Consider the following 25,498-nt stretch of genomic DNA (forward strand, 5'->3'; position numbering starts at 1 on the left):
CCAACCAACCAGCCCCCCCCCAAAAAAAACCAAGACTACTCTTGAAAAAAAAATAAAAGGAAAGATGGAATACAATAAAATCAATCTGCATCTTCATTTCTCAACTTTATTCCGTACCTTTCAAGAAACTCTTGTACATTAGTATTGTGTAATTACAAAGAAGCACAGTTCAATACTTTGAGACACTCTTATGAAATTAAAATTTGAAAATGCCCCCGAAATGGCTATTTTACTAATTCTAAGTCAAGACTTAAGTTATATTTCTGTCTCAAATGTATTGCTTCCCTTTTCAATTATTCTTTCTGGCCAAAACTTAACCTGAGAAAGGCAAAAAACAGTCCCTTTTCGGGGAAAAAAACCCTGAAAATTCCTTTCCGACCCTCTTTGTTTTAGAGCGATCAAGCAAAATGCTCCAGGTGTAATTAAAATGGGAGGGATTTTATTGACTAATAATTCTTTTTGTTTTCATGCATTATGGCTTCACTGGCAGTCAAGAGTGGAATTGTTGAATCAAGTATGTTTCTTTGTATAAAACTAAGGACAATTTATCTCTTGATTTAGGATCGACAAGTGTCAGTTTTGGAAAACAATAGAATGAACCTTATTGTGTTAAAGATATAGGATTTCCAACTAAACAAAAAAGCTCTTTCCCTGAAAAAAAGTTTAATACGTAAAGGATTTATAAGCTCGAGGTAGGGGCCTATTTATCAAGATAACAACTAAAAGATTCAGTTTTTATCAGATGTTTACATCAATAGTTTGGTAAAATCAAAGGATTGGGTGCAAAAAGGAGGCAGAGGCTTTGGGTCCCCCCCCCCCCCAAATCAAAATTCAATATTTTCTTATTATTTTTAAGTCGTAATTATGACACTGGGCAAACACTGTATTTATCCTTTTGCTTCGTAAAACCATGCAATTTGATGAAACATGCAGAAACACCCCCTCCCCCCAAAAGAAAAAAAGAAAAAAAAGAAAAATAAATCAAACTAAAAACGAGTCAAATTCGTGCAAACAAATGTTGCAAAAAGATAAGCACAGTGTAATTTCAATGTCTAGATGCCTGTTGATTGAAAAGAACGCTCCAATTTAGGTTAAAATTTTATTTATATTTGTGAAAAGTGAGTACCCTTTTGTAAGTGTTTGAGGTGGGCTGTATCTTTTTTTTGGGGGGGGGGGTCCTCTAACCCTAAACATTTGTATAGCTGACATTTTGTACAGCATGTTTTATATAGCTATACATGTATATTATAAACATTGCTCAGTAATTCCAAATTTTCATGAATTTTGAAACTGCCTCCTCAATTAGACACAAAAATAACTTTTTTAAAGGGAAAACTGCAAAATATTTGTAAACTTGAATATCTATATTGTTAAATTGGGTTGAGCCTGAGAGTGGTACTGCTATAACTTTCACAGAAGTTGTATTTATCATGAATAATTAAAATCATTTTAACAATTAAATAATTGTGTTACATAATTATTTCAATCATTTAGAAAACTTTTCGCCAAATTGTAATGTATATATGAGTTTTCAGGTTTTATTAGTTTCGTAAACGATCAGTGATTTTGGTCCAAGATTGCTTTTTGGGCATATCAATTTATTTTTGAAAGCATTATAGCCAGAGATGCCACCAGTACATCAATAAAAAGCCTGAAACACTACTGAAAAACCTAAAACTACCCTTAACCCCCCCTTTCAAAAATGTGTTTTCTAGATGTTTCATGCTAAATCCAGCACTTTTAATTTGTCACATTTTTTGAAAAAAATAACTGAATTCAGGTTAAAACCTGAAAAGTGGCATCTCTGATTATAGCTTAGTTCAAAAGTTTATCAACAAGTTCCAAAGTTTTGAGGGGATTTTTAATATATTTTTCATCCTGTGGTCAAAGGGAAGGGGGTAGACAAGCAGCAGCTGGCAATCCATCTCTGTATCTGCTGTCGTTGGTGGCTACATCTTGGCGAATCTACAAAAATATAAAGACCAAAAACACAGCATTAGATAAGTAATTCTAATAGGTCAGTCAAACAGTCACATTTGAGGAAGCATAACACTTTTGCAGCAGAAGAAGGCCAAACCATGTGACTCACAAAGCAGTTAGCTATTACATGTACTTGTTGTTTCCTGAATGGCAAATTATGAACACCTTAGTGAAACATTATACAGGGTGGTGCAAAAAGAAGGAAACCCACTTTTGATAGCAATTTATACCTGCTTGTTGAGGATAGTTAAAAAATTCAATTTAGTGATATTAAAATGTTTTTCTTTAAACGTAAGTGACAAAAGAATTATTACAAATGCATATTTTGTCTCCGAGATATGGTACTTTAAAAAATGTAATGTGCCAAACCCGGATGGCTTTATTCCATCTGCTTGAGTGAGCTCCCGAGCTTGATTTAAAAAAAACCTACTACACTATAGACTTACATGTGTACAACAGTGATTTTGGAGACTTGTATTCAAAATGTCAAATTATCATATTAACACTATTCTTGCAATTTTATAAAAGATTTTTTTCACCATGTATGGTTGAAGAGCTTAACTTTACTAAGTATAATAACTTTAATAAGTATAAGTTTGCTAAAATTTCTGTCAAAAGTGGGTTTCCTTCTTGTTGCTCCACCCTGTAGCTGATTGATTTGACTGAACCAAACGCAGGTTACTGCTTAGTACATTTTCATGGGTCAGTTTACCTCAGAAATCAGTGTTCTCCCTGTCTCCAGTTCCTCAGGTTCATCAGAGACAGGCGTTGAGGATTATCCTGATCCAGCTACAGCCTCTTCCTCATCCACTGCATGTATGGTCTTCATCTCCTAAAACGTTTAAAAGAGAGAACTGAATATATCAGAAAATATGAAACAAAAGTAAAATCAATTACAATAATTATGCATCCTTCACGTCCACCAGAAAAGTAATCTATGCATTTTTATGAAATACATAGAATATTTCTTGATTTGTTTCTTTTTGATTGAGACCCAAAATTATACTAGTAGAAAAAGTCTCAATTAAATATCCTTTTTTTTTTTTTTCTTTATCTATCTAGCCATCTTTCTCATCTCTCAGGGAGAATTAACCTCAAGAATCAGAACTGCAACGTAAGCAAACAGAGTCATCAGTCATCTCCTGGTTATCTTCCTTACCTCCAGATCTTCCGTTTCATCAGTGATGGAGTGGTGTTATCCTCATCAGGATGAAACATCCTCTTGCTCATCTAGCCAGTCTCATCTAGGCTTGGTGGTCATCATCTTCTGAAAGAGTTAAAAAGTACAGGAGGAAAATGTTAGGATTCAGCAGAGCAGTCTAAGCATCTACATGGTACATGATCAGAAAGATGTTCACTTTATTTTTGTTAGTGGTTGTTGTCGTTGTTTTGATTTTGTTTGCGAGTTCTTTATATTTATTTAAGTTGTTGATAAACTTACCTCACGTATCAGAAATGACATGATCAGCAAGCAGGCTCGTCAGTCATCTGTTGGTCCCTGATTCCGGTTGCCAGATATCTTTCATTCTCCTGAAGTAATGGCTTGAGATGTTCCCTGTGACAATCTCCATCCTGAAATATAGGGGAAAAAAACACTTCTCGGCCTAGGCAAACTAGGTCACATTAGTAACAATTCCTGTTTGGCTGGCAACAAAGTAAAACAGACCTTCATTTATTTTGATATTTTCTTGTGTAAGTTGTGTTTCCTTATCCATAAGAACAGTCCTTTTGAAAATCTTGCACTTTGGTTTCAGGATTGTAGCTGTTAAGGCATTGCTCCAGGCATTGCCCTCCTTTTTACATCAATTTGTTAAATCATTATTTTTTAGTAAATCCACCTCACAAATTCTCAAATGGCAAGTTCATTAAGCAGAGTCAACACTCATCTGTTGGTCCTCCTCCCTGCTTCCAGCTCCTTAGTTCCAGCTGAAGTGGGGCAGGAATAGCAAGATCATCCTCAACCAGAAGCTTCTTCATCCATCCACTCTCATCCATGTATAACAGGCTCCATTTTCTATTAACAGATCAAAAACAAAGAGAAAAAAACATTTCAGAATCATGATTAATGAGGTATGTAATTCATCCTGCAAGGAGGAACCTAACCAGAAGGGTGAAAAATAGTTTTTTTAATGACATTTTACCATTGTTCATTTGTTTTCCTTTTTTGAAACTTACTTCAAAATCAGAAATGGGAAGCCCGACAAGCAGGTCATCAGTTCATCTGTTGGTCCTCCTCCCTGCTTCCGGCTCCTTAATTCCAGCTGAAGTGGGGTGGGGGCAAGGTCATCCTCAACCAGAAGCTTCTTCATCCAACCACTGTCATCCATGTATATGGCTCCATTTTCTGTTATCAGATCAAAAACAAAGAGAAAACAAAACATTTCAGAATCAGGATTGATGAGATATGTAATTCATTCTGCGAGGGGTAACTTAACTAGACTAGTGATAAATGGTCTTTTTATGACAGTTTACCATTGTTCATGTGCTTTCCTTTTTAAAACTTACTTAAAAAATCAGAAATGGGAAGCCCGACAAGCAGGTCATCCATCCATCTGTTGGTCCTCCTCCCTGCTCCCGGCTCCTTAGTTCCAGCTGAAGTGAGGTGGGGGCAAGGTCATCCTCAACCAGAAGCTTCTTCAGATCAAAACAAAAAGAAAAGAAAACATTTCAGAATCAGGACTGAGATATGAATTCATCCTGCATGGGCAAGGTCATCCTCAACCAGAAGTTTCTTCACCTATCCATTTTCCTCCAGGTGTTCTAGTTCCCATCTTCTATAAAAAAATAAAAACAAAGAGGAAAGAAGACTTCAGAAAAAGAATTGATGACAAATGCACTTGAGAAGAACGTTTTTTTTTTAAACTAACCTTTTGAAGAAGAAATGGGTAGCCCTGCAAGCAGAGTCATCAGTTCATCCGTCGGTCCTCCTCCCTGCTTCCGGTTCCTCGGAGGGATTTGTTTCCATCCTGACAAAGTAGCCTCTCCTCATCCAGTCAGTCTCACGCTTGTACATGTTCATTCTTGGCTGAATGAGCTACAGGGAGAAAGAAACATCGACCCAGCCTAGCTGGGTCACACTGTATCTCTACAGATGGTTAGAAAACACTTACTTTAGGCAACAAAATAGATATTTTGGGAAAAAAAGAAAGAAACAAGTGTGTTAAAAATAGCTGCATATCGATCGGGCTTACTTTGATGAATCCATTAATGCTATAAATACATATACGACTATATACTGAAGGCAATAAAGTTGAACGCGGTCTGCTACTTGTTGCAGACTGGACTCACTCTAAATCGAAGACGAGGCAACAATTTAACCACAGGTGACATAATGCCACAAGTACATCCCGGCCGATCGTACAAGATCGGACTTACAATTTTCTCAATTGCAAGACTAAAAATTACTTTTGGGAGACAGCATAGTGCCATAATGCTTATCAACAAAATTAAAAATTCTGAAGGAAACAAATATCAGAAGTGTTACTGCCGATCATTGAATATCGGACTTACTGGTTAAAAATCAAAACACGGCTGGAAAAAATTTAGAAAGTAACATAAAGCCATAGGAATCCCTGCCGATGCATTTATAGATCGGACTTACTATTTAATTAAAAATTATGACATGGCTGAAATAAATCTAGAGAAGGTGGCACATGACACAATGTCCCGAGATGCAGATTAAAAATGGAGACAGAAAGCTGAACATTCCGACGAAGAAACAATTTGCAAAGAGAGATGGTGTCGCATACACTTGGTTATTCTGGTCACTATCGCTTATATTCTGGTCACTATCGCAGTCTGCTACTTGTTGCAGACTGGACTCACTCTAAATCGAAGACAAGGCAATAATTTAACCACAGGTGACATAATGCCACAAGTACATCCCGGCCGATCGTACAAGATCGGACTTACAATTTTCTCAATTGCAAGACTAAAAATTACTTTTGGGAGACAGCATAGTGCCATAATGCTCACCAACAAACTTAATCTGCAATTACTTTTTTCATCGCATTTCTTTCATTTGTTGCGGTTGCACGATTTTCTAGTATTATTTTCTTAAAAGTAAATCATTTCGTGGCAGACTTTTTCGAGGGAAAAAGATTTGTATCATTTCGTATCGTATCGTAAATCATTTTGTTTCTATTTCGTTTCATTTAGTATCATTTCATTATTATTTTTGTGGGTGAAAAAATAACACTTTTTTAAAAATATTATTTTTCTCACCACCGTATCGTATCGTATATCGTATCGTATCGTATCGCAACATATCGTATCGTGTCATGTCGTATCGCCGCCTTCGTTTTGTGTCATATCGCACCTTTGAGAAAAAATATCACTTGCAATTAACTCATTTTTGTGACTGAATCATATTGTATCGTGTTGTATAGCACCTTTGAGAATAAATAACACTGATTTCATTAGTATTATTTCTTTTTCTACAACTTCGATTTTGATCTCTTTTTTTTTGTCAAAGTACTGCAGATCTGTGAACAGAGACTAGAAAATTCAAAAATCATTAGAAGAAAATACACCACACACACAGGGAATAATCACACCGTGCACAAGGAATAATCACATCGTACACGGCAAGCATGCAAATTGGGGCGTAAAATGACGATTGAAGTGATGATGGAAGATTCTTTTGTTTTCTTCTTACTTTCAATCATCACCTTTTCAAATTTAGAGCAAATTAATTTCTTTGGTTAACAGACAATAATTTTATTAAACTGTCTGTATAATGTTTGGGTTTTTCTTTTGCGGGGACTGAGGTTTATTGTAGGACGGGACAGAATTTTTTTTCCCCCTTAGTTCATACAAAGTATCAGCCAATTGATTGCTCAGTTTGTTTTGTAAATCATGTTTACTTTGGAAAATTATATTTAAAAATTATACAATGACAGCGCACCAGGCGCTGTTACATCTCAGTTCTTCCTCGTCTTCCTCCTGGGATTTTAAGTTTCATCAGTAGTCCTTTCATATTTACTATATAATTATGATAAACCTACAATCTATCAGGCTTCAGGATAATATTTCAAGTAGTGTGACTAATGTCCATTGCAGCTCGTCTTCACTGAATTGTTGGAATGTCAATGACAGTTCAATAGTGACATAAATAAGGCATTAAGCCTTTTTCATTCTGGCAATGTTCCAGGGTTCTGACTTTGTTCCAGACGTTGCCATTGATGTTCATCTCATCTTTAGGAATGTCAATGACCATTCAAATATTTCTTTCAATTATAATTAAGTTTCCTGCCTGATTATCTGGTGGGGTTATCTCTCCATGGAGCAGTGTGCCAGACACTGTCAAATTTTCTAAGTTTGTAGGAATTCCTGGCAAGCTCAGCAAGCAGAGTCCACAGTCCTCTGTAGGTTCTCCTCTGTGCTTCCTCCTCCTTAGCGTCAGCAGAAGTTGGGTGAGGAGGGACAAGTCAGCCTCAACCAGAAGCCCCTTCATCTGACCACTCTCATCCAGATCAGGCTTCCATTTCTATTAAAATGTCAAAAACAAAGAGAGAAGAACACAATTCAGAATCAGGATTGGCAAGAGATGCACTTCAGTCTGCAAGAGGGAACCTGACCAGAAGAGTGAAAACTAGTCTTGACATGACATTATTCTATTATCCATTTGTTGCCCTTTTCAAACTTACCTAAAATATTAGAAATGGACAGCCCAGCAAGCAGGGTCTTCCGTTCTTCTGTCGTTCTTCCTCCCTGCTTCCGGTTCCTCAGTCATATGTGATGATGGTTTCAGCTGTCAAGTCAACAGACAGACTTTCCAGGTCTTCATCATATGAGAACAAAAGGCCAAAACAGTTTAATATAATACACACAAAAGAACTCTGCACTCGGGGCATTATCTTGCGAGGCAATTAAGCAGCAAAGCACCACCAGATGAGTCAGTACTGATGATTCTCTCAATTTATGGCACCGTCTTCCTTTTTTATTTCCTTTTGGAGGAAACTAACCTTAAAAATCAGAAATGGCTAGCTCAGTAAGTAGGGTCTTCAGTTCATCTGTCGGTCCTCCTCCCTGCTTCCGGTTCCTCAGGTACGTCTGTGATGGTTGGGGTGTGTCAAATCAACAAACAGCATCTCCAAGTCTCCATCATTCCAAGACTCATCCTCGCTTCTAAACATGATTAAAACAAATGTGGAAACAAAGTTAAGTTTAATTTCAAGATAATCTGCACTCGTGTCATTATCTTGCAAGGCAATTAAGCTGCACAGGCTATACAAACTAGCCTTTCCATTTGTGGCAGCATCTTTATTTTCTGTTATTTTCTTTTGGAGGAAACTAACCTTGAAATTCAGAAATGGCTAGCTCACTGCAGAATCATCAGTTCATCTGTTGGTCCTCCTCCCTGCTTCTGGCTCCTGGGACGGGGAGTGCAATGTCATCCTCAACCAGTGGCTTCTTCCTCAGATGTATTCGTTGACATCGTCATTTGATTTATGACAGACAATAGTAAGTTAAGGAAAACGATAGAAGGAACCTTACTACAGACAATTATTTAAATGCTTTAATAAATGAGTGTTTTTCATTGTTGAAAGGGAGGCTTTCCAACTAAAAAGCCAATTCCCTGAAAAAATTCAATGTTTCAAGGATGAGGAGATGGTCATTTCTTTTTCTTTTTTTTGTCAGATTTTTTTTGTGACATCAAAGGATAAGGTGCGAAAGGGAGACAAAGGCTAGGGGATGACCCCACCCCCCATCAAAATACATGACGCATTGAAGTGATGTTGATGTTATTTTGATTTTTTTAATTATTAGTTTCAAATTCAGCTTAATATGTTAAGAGTTTTTTAATGTAGTAATTCTCAGACTATGGCCATACACTGTGGTTATCCTTTTGCTTATAAAAACCAAAAGGTGCGGTAATTATGATAAAACGTGCAGGAACAACGCATGCCAAAAACGAACAGTGAATTCATGCTAACAAACAAACAAAAACATAAGCACAGTGTAATTTCCATGTCTGGATGTTTTTTTGACTGAAAAGAATCCTCAAAGTTTTGATTTTATTTAAAAGTGAGCACCATTTCTTTTAAGTGCATGAGGCAGGCTCATTCGATTAGGCAGGGTGGAGGTATCCCATAGCCTCTTAACATTTTGCTTAGTCCAAAGTAAGAGATAACATTCTAATTTTATTTGTTGCAGTAAATTTTTAATTGTTTTTTTCGTTCTGGTAAGGGGGGGGGGGTGTTGGCGTTAGCTGGCAAGCCATCTCCGTAAATATGCTGTTGTTGATGGTTAACATCTTGGTGAATCTGTAAAAAGTATAAAGACCAAAGGCACAGTATTAAATTGACAATTTTAACAGGTTTGTCACACTGTTAAACTTTTCAAGATTCAGAATTCAACATTCATTTTTTTTTTAGGGGGGGGGGGAGGTGGGTGTTTACACTTACCTCATGTATCACAGATGTCATGTTGAGCAAGTAGGCTCATCAGTCATTCCCTGCTTCCGGTTGCCAGACATCTTTCATTCTCCTCAAGTAATGGCTTGAGATCTTCCCTATGACAATCTCCATCCTGTAAAATAAAAAAAAAACACTTCTCGGCCTAGGCAAACTAGGTCACATTAGTAACAATTCCTGTTTGGCTGGCAACAAAAGTAAAACAGACTTTCATTTATTTTGATATTTTCTTGTGTAAGTTCTGTTTCCTTACCCATGAGGAGAGTCTTTTAAAAAGTCTTGTACTCTGTTTCAGGATTGTAACTGTCAAGGCAATGCTCCAGGCATTGTTCTCTTTTTTTTTTTACATCAATGTGTTAAATCATTATTTGTTAGTAAATCCACCTCACAAATTCTCAAGCAGAGTCAACACTCATCTGTTGGTCCTCCTCCCTGCTTCCAGCTCCTTAGTTCCAGCCCGAAGTAGGGTGGGGGAGGGCAAGGTCTTCCTCAACCAGAAGCTTCTTCATCCAGCCACTCTCATCCACGTTTAACAGGCTCCATTTTCTAATAACAGATAAAAAACAAAGAGAAAAGAAAACATCAGGATTGATGAGATATGTAAATCATTCAGTGAGAAGAAACCTAACCAGACCAGTGAAGACTACTCTTTTTATGACAGTTTACCTTTGTTCATTTGTTTTCCTTTTTGAAACTTACTTCAAAGATAAAAAATGGGAAGCCTGACAAGCAGGTCATCCGTTCTCCCGTTGGTCCTCCTTCCTGCTTCCGGCTCCTTAGTTCCAGCTGAAGTGGTGTCGAAGGGCAAGGTCATCCTCAACCAAAAGCTTCTTCATCTAGCCACTCTCATCTATGTATAACAGGCGCCATTTTCTATTAACAGATAAAAAACAAAAAGAAAAGAAAACATTTCAGATGCACGATTGATGAGATAAGTAATTCATTCTGTGAAGGGGAACCTAACCAGAATAGTGAAGAATAGTCTGTTTTATGACAGTTAACAATTGTTTATTTGTTTTTCCTTTTGAAACTCACTTCAAAAATCAGAAATGGGAAGCCCGACAAGCAGGTCATCCGTTCATCTGTTGGTCCTCCTCCCTGCTTACGGCTCCTTAGTTTCAGCTGAAGTGGTGTCGGGAGGGCAAGGTCATCCTCAACCATGAGCTTCTTCATCCAGCCACTGTCATCCATGTACACTAGGCTCCGCTTTCTATTAAAAGATTAAAAACGAAGAGAAAAGAAGACATTTTAGCATCAGAATTGACAAGAAAATCAATTCATTCTGCGAGGGGAAACCTAATCAGACGAGTGAAAACTCAAAAATCAGATAAGTTAAGCCTGGCAAGCAGGTCTCCTCCCTGCCTTTTACTCCTCAGTTTAATCCTCAACCAGATCTTACCATTTCATCCAGGTATGTTTGTCTCCAAAACAAAGTGGGAAGAAAACTACAGACTTGATGACAAATGCAGTCATTTTGTGAGAAGAACCTTTTTGAAAACTTACCTTAGGAATTAGAAATGGGTAGCCCTACAAGCAGAGTCATCGGTTCATCCGTCGGTCCTCCTCCCTGCTTCCGGTTCCTCAGAGGGATTTGTTTCCATCCTGACAAAGCATCCTCTCCTCATCCAGTCAGTCTTACGCTTGTAGATGTTCATTCTCTTGGCTGAATGAGCTACAGGGAGAAAGAAAACTCGACCCAGCTTAGCTAGGTCACACTGTATCTCTACAGATGGTTAGAAAACACTTAATTTTATTAAAATCCCAACCAACAAAATAGTTGTTATGAGGAAAGGAAAGAAGAAAACAAGTGTATCAAGAGAAAAAGGTAAAAAAAAAACCTACATAAATCAATCAAACTATATACAAATACATATATGCATGACTACCAATGGCAAAATAATATCGTACACGTTCCGCCAATCGTTGCAGACTGGTCTCAGTTTAAATCGAAGGCAAGTTAAGAATATAACTACAGGTGACATAATGCCACAAGTATCCATGCCAATCATTGAAGATCGGACTTACTTTTTTTCTAATGCAAAACATGACTAAGAATTACTTTTGGAGATGGCACAATGCCATAAATAGAGTCACTGTCTTTGGTTTTAGATAAGACTTTAAAAAGCTCTTGAGGGAGATAAATATCAGAAGTGTAACTGCCGATCGTTGAATATCGGACTTACTGTTTAAAATTCAAGACAGGCTGGAAAAAAACCTTTCGAAGGTGGCATAAAGCCACAGGGATCCCTGCCGATGCATTTATAGATCGGACTTACTGTTTAATTAAACATTATTAGACACGGCTGAACTAAATCTTGTGAAGGTGACACATGACATGTCCTGAGATTGGTTTTCTCATCACTACCGTTTTACTTTTCCAATAAAATAAATTCGCAACGATTTTTTATTGTCTGTCCTTTATTTCGTTTAAATTTTTTTGCAGTAAAAATATTACTGATTTTAAAAGGTATGTTCTCGCTCTTGAGTTTCAAGCTGGAATCATAGTTGTATTTTTGTGGGTGAGAAAAATACACAATTTAACAAATTTAACAAATATTATTCGTCTCATGCACCACCGCATATTTCCTTTTTTTTACCATAATTTCAATTTTCGCCCATTTTTTTTTTTTTTTTTGGCTGCCAGATTTCTAATATTTTTTTTCAAACGGATCATTTCGTGGCCGAGGTAAGAAAATTCGAAATTCTCTCAAGTATTATTTCTTTCTCTATGTTTTTTGTGGGTGAGAAAAATAACACTTTTTCAAATATTATTTTTCTGACCACCGCTATCGTATCGTATCGTATCGTATCGTATCGTATCGTATCATATCGTATCCTATCGGGTCGTATCGTGTCTTGTCGTAGCGCACCTTTGAGAAATAAACAACACAGATTTTCAAGTATTATTTCTTTCCCTACGTTCTTTGTGGGTGAGAAAAATAACACTTTTTCAAATATTATTTTTCTGACCACCGCTATCGTATCGTATCGTATCGTATCGAATCGTATCGTATCGTATCGTATCGTATCGTATCGTATCGTATCGTATCGTATCGTATCGTATCGTATCGTATCGTATCGTATCGTATCGTATCGTATCATATCGTATCATATCGGGTCGTATCGTGTCTTGTCGTAGCGCACCTTTGAGAAATAAACAACACAGATTTTCAAGTATTATTTCTTTCCCTACGTTCTTTGTGGGTGAGAAAAATAACACTTTTTCAAATATTATATTTCTGACCACCGCTATCGTATCATATCGTATCATATCCTATCGGGTCATATCGTGTCTTGTCGTAGCGCACCTTTGAGAAATAAACAACACAGATTTTCAAGTATTATTTCTTTCCCTACGTTCTTTGTGGGTGAGAAAAATAACACTTTTTCAAATATTATTTTTCTTACCATCGCTATCGTATCGTATTGTACCATGAGGTATTGTATCGTGTCGTATCGTATCGTGGCGTGTCGTATCGCACCTTTGAGATAAAGAATCATTTCCTTCTTTACATTTTCTTTCTTTTTAAATACAATTTGTCTCACCGCTACTTTGTTTTATTTCACCGTTACATAATTTTCCTTGCATTTTTTTCTTTTGTAGGTTGCACGATTTCTAGTATCATTTTCTTTCACACGTGTCATTTCATGGCTGATTTTTTCAAGGGAAAAAATAGAAATTTACCGCTCTCGTATAGTTGTTTCGTATCGTAAATAATTTTGTTTCTATCTCGTTTGTTAATAACATTTCGTAACATTTTTTGGTTGAGAAAATAACACTTTTTCCAAATATTATTTCTCTCACCATCGCTACCGTATCGTATCGTAAATCGCACCTTTGAGAAATAAATAACACTGTTGTATCCTATTTTGTCGTATTGTACCTTGGAGAACTAAATAACACTGATTTCAAGTATTATTTCTTTCTCTACAGTTGTGATTTTTTTGTTCGAGTATTGCAGATCTGTGATCAGTCAGAGACTAGAAACTTTAAAAATCATAAGAAGAAAACACACCGCACACAAGAAATAATCACACCATATACAAGAAATAATCACACCGTACACAAGAAATAATTGCACCGTACACAAGAAATAATCACACCTACACACAAAATAATCACAACGTACACAAGAAATAATCACATCATACACACAGATCAATTCTTAAACAGTCATTACTATGGGCAAAGTGATGATTGACTTTTTTTCTTCTTACTTTCAATCATCATCATCACCTTTGTAAAGAGCAAACTGATTTTTTTTTTCAGTTCACAAATTATAATTTGACTCTCTAATGGTTTTTATGTTCAATATCAGGCAGGATGAAATCAGTTTCTTTCTTTATATTTATAGAAACAAAGTATCAACCAGTGCCCATATTGATGACTCAGAGTTTTTGAAAATTGTTTGCTTTGCAAGGTAAATTTGTTTAAAATGCGTATAAGGACAGCGCCCCAGACGCTGTGACATGTCAGTTCTTCTTTGTCTTCCTCGTCGAATAATGAGTCGCATTAGTAGTCGTTTTCTAATTATAAGGCTTTTCGGATAATAGTCCAAGTAGTGCGACTAACGTTCATTGCAGTTCATCTTCAATTAATTGAGATGCTGTGACATCTCAGTTCTTCTTTGTATTCCTCATGGAAAGCAGTCCTTTTTTACTATTGACTTATGATAAACCTTCTTATAAGGCTGATCATGTTCCAAGTAGTGACTAATGTTCATTGCAGTTCATCTTCACTGAATTAAGACACTGTGACATCTCAGTTCTTCTTTGTATTCCTCATGGAATAAGTCGTATAAACAGTCCTGTTTTACTATTGACTTATGATAAACCTTATTATAAGGCTGATGGATCATATTCCAAGTAGTGTGACTAATGTTCATTGCAGTTCGTCTTCACTGAATTGTATAACTTGGAATATCATTGATGGTTCAATAATAAGATTTATAAGGCATCAAGCCTTTTCATTCTGACAGTGTTCTTGGCGTCTGACCTTGTTCCAGACGCAAGCCGCTGAAGTCCATTTTATCTGTTTTTAACTGGTTCTTCTCAGAACCACACAATTCACTAAGCTAAGAGACACCATTCACATGGTGCTATATACGACAATCCTCCCATTAATGTCCACTATGCAAACCCTTAAGTCTTATTCATTTCATCTCTTGAAATATCTTTTAAATTAGTAATAATGAAGTTTCTTGCCCGATTATCCTGTGGGGTTTTCTCTTCATAAAGAATCGTGTCCACAGTCCTCCGTAGGTTCTCCTCCCTGCGTCCTCCTCCTAGCAGCAATGGGGCCTCACCAAGAAGCCTGGAGCCTCTTCATCTGACCACTCTCATCCAGATATGACAGGCTGCCATTTCTATAGACATGTCAAAAACAAAGAGAGAAGAAAACAGTTCAAAATCAGGATTGGCAAGAGATGCACTTCAGTCTGTGAGAGGGAACCTGACAAGAAGAGTGAAAACTAGCCTAGATATGAAATTATTTTATACAATTCTTGGGTTCTAAGTTTGGGTTTTCTCTCCATGCAAGCATGCACTGTGCCAGACACTGTCATATTTTAGTTTAAAGTGGATCCCTTCCACATAGAATCAACTTTTCCTTTGAATAAATTGTTATTCAAGCCAATGCAACTTAGGTTGTACCACCTTTTTCAAGTATGGATACATGAACTGACAATAATACATTTTGTTCACTGATCGCACTTGAAATTTTCTCTTTGATCTACTCTGTCAACAGAGGGCAGCATTCCATTGGTTTGTAACGTTTAACCACAAAAGAAAATAAAAAGTCAAGAACACCAGTTTTTACACCAGTATGCTGATGGCATTGTCACAAGATAGTCAAATGTTATAGAAATTAATTTTATGATTATGCATTTTTTTTAAAAAATAATTGAGGGTTTATACTACACGACAACTCCTAAAGTTGTTAAGAGGCTCGCTTAAATGGTCAATGACATGAATTTTTCTTAGGAACACACTTTTTGCAACTTTCTGCTCCTATATATACATGAATAAAACTACTTGATATCCCATTTTAGTGAATTTTATTGAAAAGTGCACTTCTGTAAACTTTGTTTGAAATTTCATTATTTTCTCCATTGTGCTGCTGTAATCTCATTTCAGGGTTTTTTTCAGTTCAAATTGTTAACCAAACCATTTGCTTATTGAAAACATTCATGACAAAAATGTGCTCATATTGACTTTATATTGCAATGTACTGATACAACAACTTTAGTTGTCTACCAAAGAAAAAGAAAATTTACGACAGCAAAATATCCAAAATTCTGACAATTTGTGATGCTTAAATAGCAGTAGCATTGAGGTTTCTGCCTGAATGACACACTTTTGATTATTAATATGGAAATTAGAATGAGTAAAAAACCTAAACGGCACCAAAATACCCTTGAAAATGCCAAAAATAAAAAAATACCGTTAAATGGAACGCAAAGGTGCCAGGGTCGGATCAAGGAATTTTTGTAGGGGGGGGGGGGTTTCATCAGCAAATCAAAGCTGAAATGTAGACATGGTTTTTGTCCGGACAAAATCAAGGGGGGGGGGGGGGTGTCATCGGGGCTCGTACCATACTTCAATGGGGGCGCTGTAATCCGTCAATTATTAACACTATTTAAACACTATTTATTACAGGATAGTGTACAAATCCCCCCATACCTACAACAGGCTCTGTCCATATTTTGGGCACTGGCGTATATTAATACATTATGTTTTATCTTTAGGAATTTCTATGGAAAAATTAATTTTAACGGGGGGGGGGGGGGGGGGGGGGTGTTTGAACCACTCCCCCCCCCCCCCCCCGGCCTAGGTGCATTTTCAAGTATTGCATTAACAAGTTACATCGCATAGCTCTTAACTGCTCCACAGTGTTTGGTTCTTTACCACTTGTACTACAGTGAAATCTTGAAATTTGATTTTATCACAGTTTTGATTGAAGCAGGGTTGAATATCAATGTTATACTACTGAAGGCAAAGGATTCTTTGTTTGACTTAACCCTATATCTCAAAACCGGGGGGGGGGGGGGGGGGTTCCCCCCCCCCCCCCCCCCTCAGATGTCGGCCATCAAGTGCCGAAAAATTATGAAACTTGGTGCATGCATAGAACAAGTTAATATGAACATACCCAAGAAATGTCATGATTGGGTTTAAGGGTTTTGGAATTATGGCTAATTAATTATTCATATGCACCAATGGTAATTCTGCTTTGTGTACACTACATGGGAACATTCAATTTTCACAGAAAATTTTTCTGGTATCAAAAGATATGCAAGACTCTAGGCTAAAAAGTTAGGAAAGCTCGGGTCAGGATTTTTTATTTACAAGTAGCAGAAAAAAGTTGCTTGTTAACCCTTTTAGGGTTAACAGTTGTTTTGAGTTATCAGATTTTGACTTATCGAGATTTCACTGTATTATGATTTTTAAAATAATCACATCTTGCCTTCCGGGGCAGCCAACAGGATTAATTAAAACACAAAGAGAAATGATAATGCAGATACATCACTACGCTTTGCTCATAACGGAACAGAGCATGTAACACATACTCATATAATGCTACAGCACTAAATTTTATGTTCAAGTCAACACACGTATTCACACACGCAGACACTGTACAATGTACATGCACGCAAAATAGAAACACAAACTTACAACAAAAAGCTGGCCTTTCCAAACACTGAACACATTGTTTCATTTCACCAACACATTGATGAATAAATACTGTGTAGAAAATATGAGGATTGTTTCTGCACTTGAACACTGCCTTCTTAAAACATTTGGCTTCTCCAAAATATGAAGTTGAAGGACCATCCAACAACCAAGCTCAACTTTATGAACTATGACCTCGCTTTGATCTCATTTTGACCTCAACGTTGACAACGAGGAGTCTATTGATGCAAATGCATTTTACTGACATGGTTACCCAGGGGCGGATCCAGGAATTTTCAGGGTGGGGTTTTATCGGCACAAAAAAAATCTGAAATGTAGACACTTTTTTTCTCCGGACACTTGCCATCCGTAACATAAAAAAGCTCGGGGGGGGGGGGGGGGGGGGGGGGGGGCTCATACCATACTTTCAATGGGGGAGCTGTTACCACTGACCAATCATCATACTATTATTAAAAAGGTTAATCATTACAGAGTGAACACCCAAAAGTAACTGTGGATAATGTATTTAGGAATGTAGGGAAAAAGACCAAAAGTACACACTAATTCATAAAAATATTATAAAAATAAAGGTTAAGTATAGTTAAGTGTTTTTGATGACCAACTGAATATTTTTAGCGTTTCACGGTTTGTCAATTATTTTCCACCCAGGAAAAACATGTTTGGTCCGCTGATAAACATCACCTGGCCACCATACAGTGGCCACAATACAAAGACTTGGCACAAGTTCAAAAACTTTTGGGGATTAGCTGAGCCTGTAGCCACGCCTACTATTTTGTTCACAGGTGCCAAAATGTAATACAATGTCATCACATGAGCCAGATTGATCGATATGCAAATTAACTTGAAGAGGGTGTCAGAGATGTCTTTTGATACTCCACACAATGGCCTAAACTTAGTTTACAGTTTAGAATGAACAGAGTGGAATTTAATATTAATGCCTAGGTGAAGCTTTTAGAAAATGTAGGCACATGACCTTTGACTTCAACATAGCACTCAACACAAAATAAGGGGAATTTTTACACTAAAATGAAAATCGTATACAATACATTAAGTAAAGCTGTTGTCAAAGTTTAAAGAACATGCAATGTAATTTTTGTAATGCCATCCTTGAAAATACACATTTGAGTCCCATTTTAACCTTACTTTCAATTTTCTTTTTTTTCATTTTGAGGGGTATTTTCGTGCCTTTTTGGTTGTTATGCTGATGCAAATTTCCATAGGCTATTCATTAGCAAAACTGTGGGTGTCATTCCGGGCAGAAACCGCAACGTTACGGCTAGATTGTTAGTGGAGGACATTACAGCAATAGCGCCCACAATTGACTGGAGAGGCAGGTTTTTTCCCTAATGTTTAAAGAAGTGCATTTTTTCCCCAAACAATTTAGGAATGTCAAATAGTTTTCAAACATGTAAGAGGAATAGAAAGTAGCGAAAACATGTGTTTCTTATACAATTCATCGCATGAAAATAGCTTTCACTCACCCCAGATATTCTTGCGTGGAGCTAGAGCATCCTCCAAGTCGAGGTTCAGTTCGAGTTCAACACGTTCCGTACGCCTACTTTGTTTCTTGTTCAGTTCCATTCAATTTCAGTTTGACGCAATTTGTGACGCTCGGTACTCAGGACTCCGCTCCGAGCTTGTAAATGTGCCGACTCGCCAGGCCCTGACGGGATTCTCCGCCGGGCGAAACCTGTGTTGATGCAGTGGCTTGTACAGTGCCTTTTGAAGAGAAGATGGTTTGAAATTATGCGCTGAGCTGGCGGAGAAAGAGCAGCCAGTTCAGAAAAGACCAATGGAGGATGCCAGGATGAATTTACAACTTTGTGTGCACATTAGTTGAGATGATGCGAAAAAGTCGCGACCGTTACGAGGAGCAAACTTTCAGAGGTCCTCTCTCGTTGAAATTCATCTGCGGAGTGAGATAAAAGTGATAAGATGGGCAGTTTTTTTTGTACGCGCACCTAGGGCTAACAGTCCATTGTATTACTCCGCTAATGCAATTTTTCACGATTGTTTTGTCTTTAAAGTACATTTTGAAATAAAATATATAAATAAATTAAGTAATGAATGCGGTCGATTAGATAATAAGAAAAATCGTGAAATTTATGATGAATAACATTTATTTCATCAAACTTTAGGCTCTATTTTTTTCGGAATCAGAGTCAGACGATAGAAGACCGGTGACGTAATGCTAACGGGCAATTGCGATTGGCCAGAAGTGTGAAGAGTGACCGCGCTTTATTAATCTGAGCATTTTGATTGGTTAAGACCGACTAAAACAGGTGAGAAGTTTATTGCTTAGGCGGGAAGGGAAATTTGACTCGAAAGCGGTTCCAACCGGTTCCAACCGGTTTTGTAGACTTGCCTAGTCGCAGCGCTATCCAGAAAAATTGCAACAGGATGGTTAGGCTACGTCTATTGTCAGCGCGTCCCCGCGTATTTTCAATGGGCGCGGACCTAGACCTAGCTCTAGACAGTTGATTCGGATGCAGCCTATATGGGAAAATGCATGTGATTTTTCCATGTCAAAAGAAATCCAACCAAATTAATTTCAGTGGTGTAAAAAGAAAGAAATCAGGATTATAAGTCAGTGGCGTAATTAGGGTCCGATTTGAAGGCTAGGTGGGTCAAATTGTGCATCAATTTCAGGGGCATTACTTGGGAGACAGTATAAAAATGGACTGTAAATCTCACAAAAAATATTGTGGCTACTGACTGGAATTAAAACAGTTTCGAATGCTTTTTATTGGACCTCGGACTGGACCAAACTTAGACCACGGACATTCATCAGAATAGACCTCTATGGGGCTATATTTTTCTTTGCCTCTGTGAGGCTTTGTCGAAATCCGGGCTTCATTACTTCGGCTTCGTGATATTTTAGACCAGACTTGGATGACTTATTATCAGTAAAACGTCAATGTTCTGCTTCAGCTACTAACTCAGTGATAGCAAATTGTATATTACGATACACGTAAAAGAGTTTTTCATATGTTTCGGGCGTAAAAAGGCTTCTATAAATTTGGAAATAGAGCCCCATCTGAAAAATAAATCACAATTTCGAAAACCCCCGAGAGAAGGACTCTGTCAAGAGAGGGCGGTATTTAACTTTAATGGACAGGGCCAAGTGTAATGATTATAGATCCACTGTCAAAAGAGGGCGGTATTTAACTTTAATGGACAGGGCCAAGTGTAATGATTATAGATCCAGACCAAAATATTCTGCCTAGTTGGCCAGGGGTGCGACGGAATGCACCCCCCCCCTCATTAATTTATCTAATTCGGCATTTTGATCAATGAAATGTTTTCCGGTAAAAACTCGCGTATCCATCGGCAAGTGTACTGCAATGAAGAGCACTTTCTATTGTTCCATACTGTCCATGGTTGCCAGCTTCGGACAGCCTCACCGATAGTTTGATGGTGTCCACCCCCCCCCCCCCCCCATCTCAAATCGAAGGGTTTTTTTTCTTCAAAATAACCAAATAATGAACATAGTGAACAATACATCACCTCTTTTTGCACAAATTGTTAGAAAATTACATGACAAGTACACATAGCATTATTATTACTAGAGTGTCAAGGATAAAACCTTTTGTTTATTTACTCGGACAAAAAGCAAAACAAGAAACAATCCAAGTTAAAGCAAACTGCCACGGGGTTAGTTAGTGATTTTTTTCCCTTCCTCAAATTGCCAATGACAAGAAATTTTGTAACATAATGAAAGCAGATCACTTATGATTGAGTTGCCATTTTTTTAAATAAACCGTTTTGATCAATGGAACATTCAAGGTTTAAACAACAAAATCACCTCTTTAAAGACCATTTTCAATGCCATCAGGATAAATAGTTTTCCTTTACTTCCCGAGGTATTTATCCTAAAAAAATCAAATACTAAAACCAATGTAATGTACCAGTAGCATGGACTGTAGAGTCCTAAATTGGTCTAAACGATTATCAGTAAAGTCTTTAAATTCTATCCAAATTGAAACTTTCAATTAGCAGAAAATGTAGAAAACCACTCAAAACCAGTTTGAACCAAAACACACATATCTGCCTTTACCCCTCTGTCTATAAATTTATCAACTTAAAAAAATAATAAAAAAAAAAAAAAAATTCAACTGGATTTGTCTTGTCTCCCACCCCCTCTCCCCAACGTAACCACATTTAGTTTAATCCAGGCATAGGTGATGCCCAAAGCGCAATATACCGACGTCAGCATCAACGGTAAAAACTCGTATCTCTGCAGTGACGGCACCAGACTGTGCAGGAGGTTCTTGTAGATGAAGAGTGGTACCAGACCGAGGACGTATAGAGTTTCAGTGGTGGATAGCATGGAGACGCTCGGAATCAGGTTGGGCATCTTGCTGGTGTATCTGAATGATTGGGGGAAAGAGATAAAAACAGATATTTTTCATTGGACAGAAATTCACTGGTGAAACAATGGGCATGACGGGGCTCAACCCCCGCCCCCTTCCCGCCTTTGCTCATTTTGCTCTTCTTTGCATCCTCTTCAGTCTGTAAAAATAAGGTCCATGCCTATGACGTCATCAGTCCTTTTATAGAGAGATGCACAACTTGATCTCACTGAGGTCAAATCTCGCATGTATTTACCATGGGAAAATGGCCGTGCACACCCTCTATCCACTCCGTTCACAAGTACCCCCTCACCGGCAAAGAAAGTACAGTTGGGGGTGACCGACCGACGCCATCTTGCCTGACTGCAATTTTGCCGCGACGCACGGCCGTACCACTGCGTGTACATAGTACAAATCCCCTGGTGTACGTGCGGCACACACAAGGAATGGTGCGCGTCAACCAGCTAAATGTCCCACCCATGGGACGTCGTTGGTAGGTAAAAGGGCGCCCTCTTTCGTTGGCGCACCGAGCCCATTGTGGGATGTTAAAATAGTTGCAGCATACCTGTGAATGTTGGTTGTACCAATGACACTGAAGATTGTGCAAGCCAACATCAGGCAGACTTTAATCGGTGTTTCTGGGAAAAAAGACAAAAAGATAACTCATATCAATTCACTCATATTGGACTTTAATCGCTGTTTCTGGGAAAAGACAAAAAAAATCAGAGAGTGAAGGGGATTGGATGAAAGAAACTGCAACAAACATGGAAGGAACAAGGTGCGAGTTTGTAATTTCCAGACATTAATTTCTGATGCACTCACCAGCTTGTGTGAAGAGCAGTGGGAACAGGGAGTAGTGACCCACAGTGGATACCATGAGATAGACCTGGGCGTCCTTTAAACTTTCCATGGCTAGGAGGCTGGCATGGTAAACAAAAATACTCATCCTTATTGCAAACTTCATGTGACACAGGCATAAACTGGATGATTTGAAATTCATATGTGTGAAAGAGTAAGCTGAAAATGACATAAACTTTTTTTTACTGGAAACTTTATAAAAATAATATTTGGCATAAATGTGATGCGATTAAGCTAGATGAGTTGTTTGTCGACCCTGGTCAAAAGAAAGTTTATTACAGATTTGAAACTAGCACAATCTCGGCATTTCTGCTGTGAAAACCGCATGCTGATAACATTTTTAGGTCGGAACACCAAGAGATGTGATGAAGTGATGTGATGAAGTGGCCATATTTGGCCTATATCTCCAAATGAAAAGTCCCGACAAACGACTCATTTAGCTTGATCGCATCACTAATCGGTAATAAGTGATTATTTAATTTTGTTTATGTGAGAAGGAATAAGAAATATTACCAGTGCTCTTTCTTTTCCAACAGTCCTGAATATTCGTTGACAAAACGATTATTCAAAAGTCATCAAGTATATTCACAAAGTATGCAAAACTATTGATTCTTAGAACAGAGAAGCTTGAATCCCTACTGCTGTTTCATGAGTATGACTCACCTGAGTGGTATGATGACAAGTAGGATAGCCTTCTCATGCACGTGGTACCCAAACATGAAAGAGCTGTAGGCACAGAGTATGAGGCAACGTATGAAACCCTTGGAACCACTTGGTATCTCCAGAGGTGAAGCAAGGCTGGCTAAAATGCAGAAAATAAAGAAGATTCATCAGGAATTCAAGATGTTTCATCATTAGCACTGGGTTCTGTGCACAAGTATTCCCTCAAAGGTTGCATACAGAGTTGGGGGAGACCAAGGAGAAAAACATTTGAACACAATCCTGACGGACTCTCAGATTCTCATGAAGATGCCATCGTTTTGGCACATTCAAAATGACAAAAATCGTGTGTGCATGTGGTATGTCCCTCCATACGTAAGATGGAATTTTGCGTCGGGTGATGTAAATCAATATTAGGTTTTGCCCTTCACCGACGTATAAACACTGTATACTCAGTGTGTTACCTCCCGAGTGAAAGTTGGAAAAAAATCACTCAGGTGGGACTCAAACCCACGACCTCCTGCTTTCTAGTGCAGACTAGTATGTCCTCCACTTGCGCTCTCAAAGGTGGTCAAAATGTTTGTCTTCAATTTTAAATGGTAGTTTTCTCAGAAAAACCAGTGGGTAAACAACTCAACATTTCGATTATTATGGTGTGATCATCTTCAGATCTGCAAAATAAATAAACCATCAAGTTCATCAAATTTGGGCAACTTGAGCTAATCATTGAGTTGTTTCCCAACTGATTCTCTCAGAACCATCTTTCTTAAACTCACAAGAGGATTTTTGCACGATGCTGCCAAAAAATTCCAACTACATTTCTCCATCATGCACACTTTGAAATCCTACTCACACAAGTATAACATAACTGAGTTTAAAACCCAACATCTCAAGCAAAATGCAGCTTTGTTTTGTAGACTTACGAGTGATGATAGTACCGTGAGCACCAGCGTGACTACGGGAGGTACAGAAGGCAAGACTGTGTGCTGGTATTCCTGCACCAGACCACCGGTCATCGAGGCCTGCTGATCCTGAAGGCTCTCGGCAGAAAACAACTCCAGTTTCAAACCTTGTGAGCAGAGAACAAGCAAACATTTGAATAGTGTTGTAGTCCAGTTCATTGCAAGTTCTGTCACAAGTAAATCACAAGTCCATGCACAAGTCCAATCAGAAGTAAATCACAAGTCCAATCTGAAGTCTAGTCACAAGTAAATCACAAGTCTCCTGACAATGACTAGAGCAGGCTAACGTTGAGACCAAAAACAAGTTCTTTTAGAACTTAAGGCAGGACTGTTCTTATCAGAACAAACCCTACATAGTGAAAGTTGATAATAAGCAGGACAAGTTCTTTTTCAGAACTAAATATCTTCCAAGGCCAAAAAAAAAAGTCTGCGGTTTCTGGTATGGAGCTTGCCCCAAAAGTGGTGTGTCGACGCGGCTTTTTTTTTTTTTTTCCTTTTTTTTTCTTCAAATGTCGGCTGATGACTGCAAATGGTGCCAGACTAGTGCAAAATATATGGGAGTCCAGAGAGGCCACATAAAGCTTATACTCGATCGTAACCCCATCTAAAAACACGTTAAAATTGTGCAGCAACGGGATTCCAGTCAAACCAGTGAGTTTGGCGGTTTTAAGACATCATCTTACATTGAAAAAAAATTCATTTTGCCGACGCGCACGGCTACGGCGACGCGCGTGCATACCAGAAACCGGAGACTTTTTGTTTTGGCCTAAGCAGTAGTTATTACCACATGGTGTTACCGCAAACCGAAACGATACCGAAATTCCACCATGCAAAGCCTCAAATCTTATATAAGTAAATCACAAGTCTGTTCACAAGTCTAGTCATAAGTAAATCACAAGTCATTCATTTAGTTCTGCCAAAAGTAACAAGTGATAAACAATAACACAGTGCTGCCTTCGTCACAATTCATTGGCTTGTGACTGGGTTGAGGGACTGGATAACTTGCGATAGACCTCTGCAAGATACAACACTCCACAGCAGGTGATGGACTAATGTTATATGGACTACTCTCGTTGACCACCTGTTGCAAGGTGAACACAATTTCACAGAAAGTACCTGTTATGGTGACTGCCTTGTCTGCAAAGTTGTAGAGAGCCCAGAAGTTGGGAGCCCAGTAGGAGTGACACAGGCCACGCTTGAAGGGGAAGAGTCTGGAGAGAACCTGAAGCAGCTGACCCTGAAGATGAGTGCAAGGAAATATCCTTACATCAGAATTACTTTTATGGCTTATCATAGAAAAAAAACATGGGTACTTAACAATAATAATAATAATAATGTGGTACTCATGTCGTACTTTATACCAAGGGTCTGAAAGCGCTTCATTACCCTGTTCATGAGACCATTTTTTTGCAGCAGCTCGAGATCAGTGCAATCTGGTCTCTACCTTCACAGGTACCCATTTATACTCCTGGGTGGAGAGATGCAATTGTAGTAAAGTGTCTTGCCCAAGAACACAAGCACCACGTTCCCCGTCATGGTTCGAATCCACGTATCCCCCGCGTGTGAATCGAACACCGTA

At 38.1% G+C, this 25,498-nt stretch overlaps 1 protein-coding gene and 2 long non-coding RNA genes across 6 annotated transcripts; all 3 read right to left on the reverse strand.

Moving 5' to 3' along the window:
• Positions 1-973: 973 nt before the first annotated feature.
• LOC119728644 lies at positions 974-12,404 on the reverse strand. Of its 4 annotated transcripts, none has more exons than XR_005271100.1 (7): positions 10,902-12,404; positions 10,434-10,608; positions 4,156-4,324; positions 3,422-3,994; positions 3,140-3,247; positions 2,693-2,812; positions 974-1,965 (listed from the first exon to the last, which is right to left on the reverse strand). It is a non-coding gene; the product is annotated as an uncharacterized LOC119728644 (long non-coding RNA). The 4 variants fall into 4 exon arrangements; XR_005271102.1 differs by lacking the exons at positions 4,156-4,324; positions 10,434-10,608; positions 10,902-12,404 and adding exons at positions 7,629-7,762; positions 7,947-8,109; positions 9,390-9,796; XR_005271103.1 differs by lacking the exons at positions 4,156-4,324; positions 10,434-10,608; positions 10,902-12,404 and adding exons at positions 7,629-7,732; positions 7,947-8,109; positions 8,280-8,987.
• A 1,713-nt stretch (positions 12,405-14,117) lies between these two features.
• On the reverse strand, positions 14,118-19,013 carry LOC119727143. The gene is made up of 2 exons (XR_005270904.1): positions 18,569-19,013; positions 14,118-14,764 (listed from the first exon to the last, which is right to left on the reverse strand). It is a non-coding gene; the product is annotated as an uncharacterized LOC119727143 (long non-coding RNA).
• A 1,630-nt stretch (positions 19,014-20,643) lies between these two features.
• LOC119729020 (probable dolichyl pyrophosphate Glc1Man9GlcNAc2 alpha-1,3-glucosyltransferase) lies at positions 20,644-25,156 on the reverse strand (the record flags this gene model as incomplete). Its single annotated transcript, XM_038201503.1, is given in 7 exon segments — positions 20,644-21,457; positions 22,005-22,077; positions 22,262-22,359; positions 22,961-23,075; positions 23,078-23,099; positions 23,881-24,026; positions 25,036-25,156. Coding segments are annotated over 7 exon segments (834 nt in total), but the record flags the coding sequence as incomplete, so codon positions are not given.
• Between the last annotated feature and the right edge of the window lie 342 nt (positions 25,157-25,498).

Source organism: Patiria miniata, unplaced genomic scaffold (assembly GCF_015706575.1).
Source record: "Patiria miniata isolate m_02_andy unplaced genomic scaffold, ASM1570657v1 HiC_scaffold_20, whole genome shotgun sequence".
Classification (NCBI taxonomy): domain Eukaryota; kingdom Metazoa; phylum Echinodermata; class Asteroidea; order Valvatida; family Asterinidae; genus Patiria; species Patiria miniata.